The sequence below is a fragment of the Musca vetustissima genome, unplaced genomic scaffold, assembly GCF_032173495.1.
Source record: "Musca vetustissima isolate MV318-11 ecotype Yass unplaced genomic scaffold, APGP_CSIRO_Mvet_v1 utg13038, whole genome shotgun sequence".
Lineage (NCBI taxonomy): Eukaryota > Metazoa > Arthropoda > Insecta > Diptera > Muscidae > Musca > Musca vetustissima.
In genome coordinates this window covers 5,248-19,589 of record NW_026878009.1, presented here as the reverse complement: position 1 = coordinate 19,589, position 14,342 = coordinate 5,248, and the positions used below count along the sequence as shown (strand labels likewise).

Here is a 14,342-nt window from a genome sequence, read left to right as displayed (position 1 = left end):
CTGCCGCCCTTGTCCCAAGGCTTATCACTAATCCCCCATAACATTTTCATGGCACACATTTCTCCCTTACTCTCACTCTCTCTCTCCTATGTTAACACTCAGTCTCTAGAATTTCAACCTTGGCTAATTTGTTTTATGTTACAACCTTTGTTTGTAATTTTTTTTTTTCGTTGGGTGACAGTTTAAATTTGTTTCATGTTTTTTGTTTAAATATTTGTCCAAAGTTTTGTTTTGTAACAAAACTAATTAAATGGAAATGACAAAGTTATGTAATCTTAGAGAAAAATGTTTCAAAAGTTACACAAGCAAATTAAAATGTTTTAAATAAAAAAGACTTAAGAGGGAAACTTCATAGAATACGATTCACTGAGAACGAGATTTGTGCTATAGACCTCAGTTAAGGGATGGACATTTTTTTAGAAAAAAAATCTATGAGGAGAACTTCACCTATAGAAAATTTGAGCAGAATATTTTTCAGTCAAAAAATACCCAGACGAATATAGTATTTAATATCAATAGAAAAAAATCGGACCAATGTTAATGAAGAGGTTTTTTTCCTGAAGAAAATAAATCCGAAACTCAATTAATAGAAATTGAATTCCTTTTAAGAAAAAAAACATTAAAAAACATTTTGTTGAGATTGTCATTTAAGAATTCCGACAGAAGAATCTTTTTACAATTGAAAAAAATTCCAGACCTCAGTTCAGCAATTATAAGATTTTTTTGATAGATGGCGAAAAGATTACGTACTTATTTAGCTAGCTTGTGGCAGAACATTATTATAAATAGAAAATAAAATCCTGACATCTATTTAACTGAAGATAATTTCTTCTATTGAAAAAAAAATCACAAACAAAAATCCATACATAAATTTACACGAAAAGAATGAATCCTTGAACGGAGTTCCATTTTAGAGCAGTTTTTCTTTAGAAAACCCTCACAAATAAATTACTCGGAAGTAGAGTTTCTGTAATAGGAAAACGTTCTCAGACCTCCGACTAAGGAGAAACACTTTTTTCTATTAAAAAAAATCTCAGACCTCAATTCGCCGTGGTGGATTTTTTTAGAGAAAAAATTCAGAGACTTAGCAATTCAATTCACTATGAAGGATTTTTTATAGAGAAAAAAAAATTACAGACTGAATATAATAAATAATTCTATATAAAAAATTAAAGATATCAGGTCACTTCGGAAATGGTTTTCTACAGAAAAAAATTCACACATCTCAGTTCAGTGAGGAGAGCGTTTTCCATAAAAAAACACAGAAGGACTATATAACTCCATTAGGAAGGAAGTTCTGAGGAATGTTTTTAGATAGACTTTATTTCCACCGAGGAAGAATGTATTCTATAGAAAACCTTAGTTAAATTGAGGAAATTTTTTGTATAGAAAAAAACTCAGTTTTTCTCATCACTTTTTTATAGAAAAAGTTGGAAACCTCAGTTTCATTGCGGATATTTTTTCTGCAGAAAAAAGGTCAGAGGCACCAGACTCCCTGCCGAGATTTTATGTATAGATCATGAGAAAAAAATCTGTGACCCCAGATACATTGAGACTTAAGCTTCATTAGGGCGATTTTGTGATTTTTTATTGAAAATATCTGAGAATCCAGTATCAGTGAAGAAGTTTTTTTTTCAATTAAAAATCACTGATGATCTTATTTCTATTGAAGAAAATTCATTGAGTTCTTTAAGAAGCAAATTTGGAATAATTCAAAGTTCTCAGGATTTTTATATAGAGAAAAGATTAACATCTCAGGAAGGGATTTTATTGTTATGAAGAAAAATATTAGAGAGAAGATTAAATGATTTTTTTATAGAAAAACAACTCAAAATTTTCTTCAGTATTGTAATAAAGATAATTAGAATTTTTACAAATATATTCTGCTTATTTTAATTTTCAATTATCTTTTTTTCTGTAATTCCATTGAATTGTTCGATGATTTTAAATTAATTTATTCGTTCTGTTTTATGTTGCTCTCAGTTTGTCTTTTGTTTTGTAGTGGCAAAAAAAAACGTTTACGTGTATTTGTGTAAGTTGACAGAAAAGCAGTTTCATATTCAAGACACCGTCTGGAAATAAACAAAAGAATCAACACGCACACACCGACATTCATAAACAGTCGACAATAAACATATTCACAGCTTTCAATGAATGGTGGCTTTCATTTACATGAATTTTCATTATTTTCGAATTTTATTTCAATTAATTATATCTGTTCACCAACCAAAAACAAAAAATACAACAACAATAAAACAGCAAAGAACAAGATGCCTTACATGTTCGTTTTAGCAAAAATAAAATATACAACAACAAAAAAAAACATAATTTCACCAACATTGAATTTGTAATGTCTTCAAAATAAATATGCAAATAAGCAATTGTGAAAAAAATAAAAAAAAATTGTCTGGTTAAAAAAAAATGAGGCCTTCAAAAAAGGTCATATCGAAATGAAGAAGCAATTCCATTGTTGTGTCTCCTTTAGTTTTTTGTTTTTTTTACGTTTGAGTCCTTTGTAAAAGTATAAAATGTATTAAAAATAATTCGTCGTTTTTTTCTTCGTGTTGTCCTTTTGTCTTTTTCTCTCTGTGTCTCGTTTTTTTCTCTTTCTATTATTGTTGTGGTCTCTTTACTTACAGTTTGATAGCAGCGATTGTGGAGCACTAGCCTATCAACCTCTACATTGTAGTCGTGTAAGCATTCAACCAACCAATCCGAATCAATCAAACGAACCAGCTGTCATAGATTTTATGTCGTTTTCATGTCTTGTTTTCGTTTTTTGGTTTCCCAAAATATGAATATTTTTTATTTTTATTTGTAAACAGCATTTTGTATGTAGCAATAAATGTAGTTATTTAGTTATGGTGGAGTTAAAAACAAACAGTTGCAACCATTTAGTTTTTTTTCACAAAAACACACACATCCTTCTTTACACACTTGTAATAATTGTATTTACACACCCGCACACCGTTACACACAGTTGCAACTGTTTGTGTGATTTGGTGTCTTCTGTGTAACATTAACGTATTGTTATTTCTTTTTCCCTCCCGTTGTTGTTTTTGTCTTTAATTTTTCCAGCACTTCCATGTCTTTCAGGAGGAACATTCGGCCTCCATATCAGAGCGCATAACACGTAGCCGCATCAATTCCGCCATATTTGTATCCTCCGAAGGTCGTGGATTTGATTCCATTGAATTCCTGCGTCGTCATGGATCACAGAGTGTCCTGTGCCGCAAAGCGAAAAGTGCCGAAAATATAACAGACAATGGCAGAAAGGTAAAAACAGCATGAGTGGAAGATGGCGAGGATGTGAAGAGAGGGGAATAACATTTTTTGTTTTGAAATTATTAATCCACGTTATGTTACCTTTCCCTAAACAATCCATGATCCTGAATTTTGTTTCCCCTGATTTTGGTTTCCTATTCCGCCAAGCCTTTAATAACCTTTTTATATGATATGAAAATATTTATAATATGAAAAAAATTAAATTGTAAATTGTACCGAAGTTATGATTATTAAAAATGTGCAGAAGTTTTAGGAAATCGGACACCTCGATTGCGGTCTGTGTTTGTGTGAAGGCCATAATGTAAGTTAAAAAATTAAAAATTCCAAAAAAGTGGACTAGTGTAAAAAAGAATACAATTCTCCACAAAAATAAATTTCCATTGGAGCTATTTTGCCGAACTAAAAAGAGGATTCGAATAGTAAAATAATCGAAAATTATAAATGTGGCCAAGTGGTTTGTAACGCCACGAAATATTGAACATAGAATCGCCTTTTTAATATACCAATTGTCATATCTATCTAGCTGCACCAATGGTCATAAATGTTTACATGATGAGTCTGTTCTGGCCGAAGATGGCACCTATAGTTTTTGTAATGATCGGTTTAGGTAAATCGGACCAAAAAAATGTATTTTGTCTGTTTTTCTAGTCCCTCTGGGGGCCACAATTATGATCCGAACTCTACGATATTTAACACATATGACTAAGGAAAAAGCATGGCACGTTTCATGCAACCAGACTTTTTTGTGTGAAAAAGGCAACATTTTTATTTGTGGCTGATACATTTACTTCTGGAGGACTTAGACCGATCTAATCGATTAACAATATTGTGATTTTACAATGAATTTTTTAATAAAATTGTATTTTTTAATTTTTTTATATTATCAAAAAATTTTATTAAATTTTTATAAATAACTACATTAGTATGTATATAATCCATTTTCCATTTTCATTTTCCTTTGTTTTTCAATTTCACTCATATACAGAAAAGTTTTGCCGAAAACCGACAATGGCACACCGATGACAACAACGATGCTCAAAATGATAACGGCATCGAAATGCACGATTGCTCAAGAAGTGTGGAAAATCATCCGGTAGTTGCGCTCAAAAACAATGTGGAGAAATTGCTGGCAGCGACCAGTGTGCTCAATCATTCGGCAACGGTCACCACATCAAATAAAGTGGTCGGTAGTATATCGATAGAAACACCTCCGTCGCATATACGAGAAGCCGAACAACAGCAGCAGCAACAACAACAAAAAACTGCAACAGCAGCAGCATTAACAAGTGTTATTATACCCGCACCTCCAACAGCAGCAGCACAACCACCACCTCCTCTAAGTGCAGCCAATACCCTATCATTCAATTCAGCTTCCCATGATTCAGCCGATACAGTCGAAGAATTGGTTTCAATACCCATAGATCCAATGCCAGGTCATACGGTGCAGGTGACGGTACCAGTACCGGTAACAATACCAATACCACCGGCCCCGGCACCATTGCCAGCACCACCCACAGCCATTATCGTCCACAATAACAACGGCAGCATCAGCAACAACAATTCAACAGTGGTAAGTAGGCCACGTGTCCTGGTTCGTCAACGTTCTTCAACCGCCTCGCCGGTACTCTCATCCACCCACAGTAGTCCTAAGGCATTAAAAATGAAGAGTATAACACCAAAATTAAATAATTTACCCATGGTTTCCGTGTCGGGTCCATCGCCATCCGATGAAAAGCCACCGCCCAGTGATTGTTTGTAACAAATGGTAGCCGAAACATTTATTTAAAATTCAATTCACTAGAGATGAGATGTGTAATGAAAGAAAAAACGGCATGCATGTCATGCCATGCCGTAAAATAGAAATGGGAATGGAATATCAGGGAGGTAAACAAATATTTTTTTAAAACACTTTTTTTCACAAATTAAAATATATATTGGAAGTATATATATTTTTATATGTATGTGTATTTTCATATATGTATTTAACTGTAACTAGTTTTTTTACATTTTGCACTCTTTAGATGTTAAAAACAATTATATACAATTCTTTATAATAAAAAAAACTAGAAATGTCTCTAGATTTAATGAAACTGAAACTTTTTCTAAATTTTCATATGAAACATTTTAAAAATTTGTCTCATTACAGTTTTAAGTTTGTAAACAAATTAAATATAAATAAAAATTTTACAATTAAAAATCTTAGATTTTATTTTTTAAACGTTAAATTTTGTATAATTTTTTATTTGTTTTAAACATTTTATCTAAATATTTAATAAAAAAATAATATATTTAACAATTTTTTAAATAAAATAAAAAATCAATGTTTTGCAATTAAAAATTGTTTTTTTTTTAATTTTTAAAATATTTTCCGATTTAAACATTTTATCTAAACACTAATTTAAAAATACCACACTACAATTTTTAAAATATTAACATTTTTCAATTTTATTTTTTCGAAACTTTATTTGTATTTGTATTCTTTTTTTTTTGAAATTTCAACATTTTTCCTAAATTTCTGCAACACTCAGACAATAATTTTATTTTAAATAAATCTTTGAAAACTAATAATTTATTAAACATATTAATATAATAGTATTTTTAATCAATAAATGTCAATTATTTTATTAACAAAGTAGTAAATTTTTCAAATTCTTATATTACATTCTGAAATTCATAACCTCTTCAAATATAAACAAACTTTAAACGAAAAACAATAACAACACACACTCAAGTTCAAGTTCCTTCCAATTTCTATTTTCCCAAATGAATTTTAAATAAATGTTTCGGTGTTTTGTTTCTACGAAACAAAAACCAACAACAACAGCAACAAATAAACCAACTAACAACAATCTAAATATCTTACCAACAAATAAACCAGATAAACTTAAACTAAACTAAAAGAAAATCTTGGCAAAGAAGCTTTAATTTGTTTAAAAACTAAAGAAAATCAACTTTAGCTTTAAACCTATACTAAAAAAAAGTAAAACAAAACTTATTTTTATTTAATTAAAAATAAAACTAAATATTAATAGAATAGTTCTAAGTTCTAATTAGAAAATATATAGGGAAATAAGTTTAGTTTTAAAATCTCCAAAAAAAAACCCCTAATATTTTTTTGACATTTAAAACCAAACAAAAAGAGAAAACAAGAATGGGCCAAAAACAAACCAAATTAAGAAATCTTTACAAAATCTGTTAATACGTTAAGAGCATATCACACCCTACCCCGAAAACAAATACACACACTATTTTTTAGAGCTAAGTGTAACACCCACCCACCACAGCCCACCATCCACAACCTGCAGCAGGATAGTTACTATCTACCTTTTTAGCATATGCACCACAACAAAATAAAAGGACTTGATTTATTCAAAAGTCAGCATAGCTAATTACAAATCAATTAAAACAGTATGAATAATAATATTTACAAAATAATGAGACCAAAAAACCCAAAACAAAAACAATGAAATAGGGATGTTAGTATATAAAAAAACAAGAGTATAAATTTCTAGCATAGCCACAATTGTATTTTTTAAAACATAAAATTTATGTGTAAATACAACCCAAATAAAACAAAAAGAATTTTATTATGAGAAATTTATTGATTTTATTTTCCGTTCAAATTGAAATAAAATTATTTTTCATCGGCAAATCGTCATTATCAAGAAGTATATTTTCATTTATATGAAAAAAAAAGATAATTGAAGAACTTTTCTTCTCAAAATACACTGTTGTTCGTATATATAGTATAAAATCGAAGATATTTTGAGTAAAAAATACCTTGAGTAAAACTGATTTTAAAACCAAGCCCTATATAAGCCTTTTAAATAGCTATACTTTTTTACCATCCCACTTTCTTCAATGCTTCTATCGGATTTAATTACTGAGTCAGTTATAGGACTGGAAAAAACACAAACAAAAAAAAAGGAAATCAACAGACAGACAGGTATTCTCACAGGAAATAACAGCCTGCAGGCCTACTTACACATGATTCGATTCGAGATAAACATCTGGTGTAGAGTATGTGGAGAAGACAGCGAAACGTTGGAACAATTCCTGGGCCCAGCCTTTTCAAGCTTTCGAATCCATTTTTTAGGAAATAACACTTTTCGCGAAACAGCCGACCTGAGGGGATGGCCTAAATGACTTCACAAACCAAAGAGGATTCTTAGAAAAAACCAAAACCAAATCTAAAGATGACTTCATCTAACTTTCTCCCTTTTCAAGATCACCCAACAGACCACTCACAGGCTTAAATGCATGTCCTATTATTGGACAAGAGATGGTGTGTAAACCACCCCTCTTTTCAAGATAACCTGTAAGAATGTTAGGTACGCACAGTTCCAGAAATGTCAAAAATCTTGGCAATAGGGATATTGCAGTGCCATTGCTTGTAGAATACCCAACAATAGCTTTTGTTATTGACCTATTATAATAACAAAAGCTATTGTTGGGTATTCTACTGCTGCCCATATTTTCCATGCCAAAATGATTCCGAATCTGTGTACTTGGTCTAAAGGTTGTCTCGTTTAAATTAGTCCTGTAGTTCTGTGATTACACTCACAGAAAACCCCAATCAGGTAATGAAACGCTCACTCTGCGAATGACCTACTGGAACCATTAAGAGTTATACTATTTTCAGTTTTCAGTGCTACCTTCTTTTTCCACAATGATAAGGCCTAGGAGGTCATTGACTGACCTATCCAAAACGTCGAGCGATACCAATATATTTTAACATGTAACAGGAACTGCCGATTGTGACCCCAATTATGTCTGGGTGTTTTATTGACGGAATTGTATGGCCATCGAGCTACTCAAAGATTCCATGGCATAAAGCTACAAGCGGTAGTATTTTAATTGACATACATTGCAAGTAATATGTTTGAGATATTGGAACACAAAGATTCCTTTCGATTGAACTAATCTAACTTGGCCTAATCCTAGATCCATAATAGCTACCATTTCATTGTACATGGGAGTTGTTTTGTCCCTATGGATATGTTTACATCACCAAATGAGCGTACCAATATATTTGTGTGTGGGCTTCTATTAATTAGCGTCCACGCATAGATCTTGAGATTGAATTAGCAACTTATAACAAAAACACATCAGTTATGAAATGCACAAATGTGAAGTAATTCCAAAAAATACAGAATGATGCCGAACATGTTGAAATTTGTAGCCAGCGTTCACGCGGTATATCCAAAGATGTTGCAATAATCTGAAAGAGAAAAATAGTTGAAAAATATTGGTTTTTATGTTTATGTATCAAAAAAAAATACCTTCTGGTTTGAAGTTAATTTCCAAGAGACCGCATTCTTCGAGTCGTTTTTTCGTCGTGTTGGACTGATAACGAAAATTCAGATTTATTCACAATGTGTTTGAAAACAAATTTTCTGTGGGATCTTCCTCCCATTACCATTTTAAAACCATTGAAATAAATATACTTTAAATGTGCGTCCACAGAAAAGTTAGTAACTCGCAGACTTTCCATAGTGTTTATAAAATATTTTTTTAGATATATTTTATTTTTTGTGTCTTTGGATAATAACATTTGCCGATGAAAATTAATATTTCCCTTTCATGGTACAATGGTGTAAGCTTTACCTAATATAATTATAACAAAAAAATTACAAAAACTCCAAACAAACCCCTCTACAAAAAATGAAGAAAAATCACAACAAATGCATATATTTAGCTACAAAACTTTATATTAAAAAAATATATTATATACTAAATTTTAGATAATGAAAATGTCTAATTTGTATAATACACTAAATTAAGAGGAGTTATATATAGAAGAGAACACGAAATTAATGTATAGGCATAGATATGATGATTGAGTAAAAATATTTTGGTAAAATGTAATTGGTATTGCTCATACAAAAACAGATTTATATATATACATATATAGAATGGAAATCTAATTAAGAAAATTTATTTAAAAAAATAGTAACTAGCATATAAAAATTAAATGGTTTGGTTATCGACAAGACTATGGGAATTTAGATATATTTTTTAACCGAAAATATAAAATACAACAATAATAATAATATTTATACTGAATGTATACATTTAAATATTTTAACTCAATTATATAAAAAACTAAGTGTAAATAATTATAGGATTTGTTCTCATTTAAATAATTTAAGAACATATCTGTTATGTTAAATGTTATCTATATATTATTATACTACATACAAATAATGTATATTTCAAATTGTCAAAATGTAATTATTATTATTTTTCTAGATAAAACTTAATGTGAAAACATATCTAAATTTTTATTACAAATTCAAAAAAAGATTTACAATTTAAATTAGTTAATGGCATATATTGTGTTTAAATTAAAATTATATATATATATATATATATATGTATATGTAACTATTATTTTTTGTACCAAAAAAAAAAAACAATGAGAAACAGCTACATTAACTAATAACAAAATAACAACAACTCTATAATATCAGAGTTTCAAATACACACAAATATATATTTTAAATTACAAAAATAAAACGATGGAATTGTCAATTCATGGTCCAATTAACTTAACAATAAATGTTAAACATACCTAACAAAAAAATTAAAAAAAACAACAACAAACTTTTTTCTCCCTGTATAATAAATAATTCTGTTTTTTTATTATTATTATTTTATGTTCATTGTCCTTAATGCATGTCAAACAAAAAAATGGAAAATATATACACAAACTTACTTATATATGCGTATCGTATATAAATCCTAGTTTGATTAGTTTATAACTTCAAAAGCATTGTAACTAAAACACATCAAATGAAAGTCCACTATATCGTCCCCTAACCAACCTCATCCTTCACTATCTACATGATTGTGTCGCCTTTACAAGAAGAAACAAAAAAACCTAAATAAATATTGTAAACTCATTATTCATCATTGTAAAGAAGAAGAAGAAGATAATATTGAAAACCAAAAATATACATCATCAACGAAAATATTAAAATACAAAATTTAAATTGTTGTTTTATTTAATGGGGAGAAAATAAGGTATTCCTAGATTTTCGGAAACAAATCTAACTATGACTTCTTCTAATTTTCTTCATTCTCTAGAGCGTACAACTGGCCACATACAAGCTTAAGTGTATTTCCACTATTGGTCATGGGAGGAAAATTGATTTAATGAAAAAGTTTTGAAAACATATGAAGCTGCAATAGCTTCCTGATGTGATTCAATTCATGATCTAATCGATTTTTTATATTGTCAAAAAGATGCCTCCATTACATCAGTCGCTTCTGCAAGCATAACAATGTGCTTTCTGCTTAGGTCTATTCGCATCATCCTTGCCACCCCATGGTGGATAAAACTCTCAATCCAGAAGTGACAGAATGGATCATATACCAGAGAGAGATAGTTTTTTAAATATATAAAGCATAACTTCTACAATTGCTGAGGATATACATGAATTCAGAGTGAATAAAGTTTTCAGAGTCCATCCTCATCTGAGGAGCTTTAATTGTTCTTTGGCAATTTTCTAATCATTTATAATAGCGATGATATTGGCAAGATGTTACAATCTTCAGTGTCTGCAGGAAAGCGTAAGGAAGATTTTCCAGTAACCACAGGAATTTCCCCTATATATTTTGTGAAACGATAACAAGATGTTATACTATGAATAATTAATTAAATACAAAATTTAAAAATTTTCATAACTTTTTTAATAATATTTAAATATAAAATCATTACAGTATATAGTCAATATTTTTTTCCAATTTCCATAATTTCAAATCTTTTCAAAAATCACACAATGATTACCCTGATCATAGTAACTTTTAACCAGCTTTATATCAGGCACCTCGCCTATCAACGATTCCAATTCGTTTTCTTCAAATACGTGATAGTAACGTAAAAATGTCGATTTGTCAGCCTCAACTTGTTGCACTGGACCTTTCACTTTCCACGGCACCAAAACATCTTGCTGCAAAAATTCCGTACGATTTGTATGTACCGGCAGTGCCACGGGAGCTTCTTTAGCTTTCTCCTGCAGCTGTTGTTGCGTTTGTTGCCTCTGTTGTTCTTCGGTGGCTTTTTGTTTATTAACCGATTTATTTTGCCGCAGATAAGATGATTTCTTATTATTGGCATTTTGATCTTTGGCCCAGACATATATGAGACCTCGGCCTGAGGGTCTTAAAATTCGTGCCAGTTCTTTAACAGCCATCAGACGTCTTTCCTTAGTAGCCAAATGATGTATAACCGCAATACTTATACAACCATCAACACTGTTGGATCTCACCGGAACATGAATGCAATCACAACGGAACGTTTGATAGTTGAGGGAAGAACATACCTTTAACAGGCCATTACTGCGATCACAGCCAATGTTGAGTAGATTTGGATTACAATTTAAATATTTACCATTTCCGCAACCAACATCGAGTAGTATGGACGAGGGGGGAAAACTCTTAAGGAAATCTGCAACCTGTGGCCATGGTGAATGTCTGGTTTCACTGAAATGTTCGGCAATGTGGTCGTAGACGTTATGAACATTTTTCTCTTCCAAAAGGGCGGCCTTCTCGGTTTCAATTGTTGATTCTGTTGTCTTCAATGCTTCCAATTTAGTATCACAAAGCAAGGGGAAATTACAGTTACATGGAGCTCTTCGTAGCTTTCTAAATGTTAAAGAGGTACGTTTTGAACGTCGTCGTGTCGACAAATTGCCATTAGCAGTCATTACAACATCTAAAATGCGCGGTGTAATGCCATGTGTCCAATCATAGCGCGCTTCACCAGACATAATTAACAACGAACGTCGTGGTAATACAACCGAACGTTTTTCCAAGCCCTTACGGAACTCCATAACAACATCACTCTCTAAGGACAAAGAGAGTATGGGATCCAAAAAGGCACTGTGGGTATCAACATGGGGTGGTATTCCCTGACCAGGTTCATAGGCATTTACTGTTAATTGATCCGGAACATACCATTCAAAATCATAGTTACGTTCTATACTGATTGCCTCTAGTCTTGGCCAAAATCCATCACATTCTTGAGGGATTTTATTACTTAATGGCTTGTCGGGATCAACATTGTTCCGCCCGTAGATAAATTCATAACCAAAATGCTTTACTTTACGATGTTTTAAGGCAGCATCAACTTCAATGTCCAGCATTTGTATGGCATCCAATAAACGGCGTTCCTCCTCTTCGGTGATAAAATCATTTAGTAATATTAATCCATCGGGTAAAGGTTTTAGCCAATTTGAATTTTCTGATTGTGGAAGTTCGGCAAAATATGAGAGGTATACAACAGCTTCCTTTTGTCCGATTTTCGAAATACCATTCATATTTTGTACGATATTTTGGGCATCATCTGTTGAACTGCATTCCATAAAGCAATATGATTTGTTTGGCAACATCAAGAGTCGAGATATTTGTCCATATTTCTCCACTGTTTCCAGAACCAATTCCTCTGTAAGGCCCGTGGACAGACCGGCATTGAGAATGGCCACATATTTGGAAACCCCATCGGTAACTGGTTCGATTTTGCACTCATTTTGAATAATTGCCACACATCGTTTTTGTTTTTTGTCCAACTTTTTCGATTGATAATTGGAAGACATGGTTTTTAGATTTTTAAGAACTCCCTCGGAAAATGTTCCAATGTTTTTGTTTACAATCTCAAATCAACGTGATTTGGATTGCAGGGTTGTCGCATAAAGTATGAAATATAAACAGCTGTTTTAGGGTATACAAGGCTCGATGGTCTGACAGGATTTGACTTTCAAAATAGAGTTGGGCAATAGTTCCTTTATTCTATTCAGTTCCTTTCCTCTTTATAGTTCCTTTGCTTTTTTATAATTCTTAGCTCTAAATAGTTCCTTTGCTCCATATAGTTCCGACCCCTACATAGTTCCTCTGAATCTCTCTCTTTCATCGTTATTTTTGTTTCTTTTTTCGCTCACATAGTTCCGTGTTGTTAATAGATGATCGAAAATTGTGCAAAAATTAAAGCAAAAAATGAAATGAAACTACGGAATTCAACTGAACGAGACCGAAAAGGAACGAGATCAGAATAATGAACTATATTAATTAAAGAGTTGGAGCTAGTTCCGATCGTTCCTTTCTCGGAATAGTTCCAATGAACTCTATTTCACAAGTAAACAAAAACCAATAGAACACAGGCACCAACAAAAAGAAAACAATCGTATAGATAAAAAAATAGTAATTTGCAATGTCAAATAATCAAAAATTACCCAGTCAAAATACAGATTTAACTGTAAAAGTTCGAAAATCTTCCGAAAAGCTATCCGAGAATATACACATTGTCGCCAATGATCCTTCATTGGCATTTTATCGTATCCAAGAACATGTTCGCAAAGTTCTACAACCCATTCTTGATAAAAGAATTGAAGTTATTGAGCTACAAAAGGATCTACAAGGACATTGTTTCGATATGGAATATGCTGTACGTTCTATGAAGGACATTGAAGCATCGGGTGCAATATTTTCCAATATACAGGATATGGTTAAAAATTCAATATTTCTAAAGCAGCAATTGAAATATGAAGAAATCAAAGGCAAGGCGGAAAAGTTAGCACATCCCTGCCAAACTAACAGGCAACAATGTTGCCTTTGTGAGCTTTGCTTGGTTGACTGTTGTGTGCTTAGCATGGAGTCGTGTTACGTCTGGTGGCGTGACCATGGGAAGTGTAGTGTCAGCGTATTGTCAGCAATTTTGATTTGTTTAGTTTAAGTAGAATAAGTTTTTGATTTGAATAAAGAAGTTAGTTCATTCTAACTCACCAAAAGGCACACAAGTCTTTTTATTAACTGGCGCCCAACCGGGTTTATTTAAAGGATTTACTTTGAAAAAAGTAATCTCTGACCCAACCCAAACACAAAAACAGGAACGAAAACTACCCAAGTCGTCCAACTCGCACAAAAGGAATAAGCTCAGCACAAAAACAAGAACAAAAACTACCCAAGTCGTCCAACTCGCACAAAAGGAATAAGGTCTACACAAAAACCAGAACGAAAACTACCCAACGGAGGATCTATTTTGTATGAAGTCGTCCAAC

At 31.7% G+C, this 14,342-nt stretch overlaps 3 protein-coding genes across 3 annotated transcripts in view; 2 read left to right on the top strand and 1 right to left on the bottom strand.

The window, feature by feature from the left end:
* LOC133322796 (uncharacterized) overlaps positions 1 to 5,044 on the top strand; it is a 64,815-nt gene extending 59,771 nt beyond the window's left edge. Inside the window, exons 10-12 of the mRNA XM_061531752.1 lie at positions 3,097 to 3,276; positions 4,271 to 4,530; positions 4,573 to 5,044. Coding sequence (XP_061387736.1) covers positions 3,097 to 3,276; positions 4,271 to 4,530; positions 4,573 to 5,044 — 912 coding nt within the window. The remainder of the gene's footprint in view (positions 1 to 3,096; positions 3,277 to 4,270; positions 4,531 to 4,572) is intronic.
* A 6,001-nt stretch (positions 5,045 to 11,045) lies between these two features.
* On the bottom strand, positions 11,046 to 12,884 carry LOC133322792 (alkylated DNA repair protein alkB homolog 8). Its single transcript, XM_061531749.1, has one exon. It carries the CDS (start codon positions 12,882 to 12,884, stop codon positions 11,046 to 11,048), a length of 1,839 nt encoding a protein of 612 aa, XP_061387733.1.
* Positions 12,885 to 13,495: 611 nt separating this feature from the next.
* Positions 13,496 to 14,017, top strand: LOC133322795 (BLOC-1-related complex subunit 8 homolog). Its single transcript, XM_061531751.1, has one exon. It carries the CDS (start codon positions 13,496 to 13,498, stop codon positions 14,015 to 14,017), a length of 522 nt encoding a protein of 173 aa, XP_061387735.1.
* Positions 14,018 to 14,342: the final 325 nt, after the last annotated feature.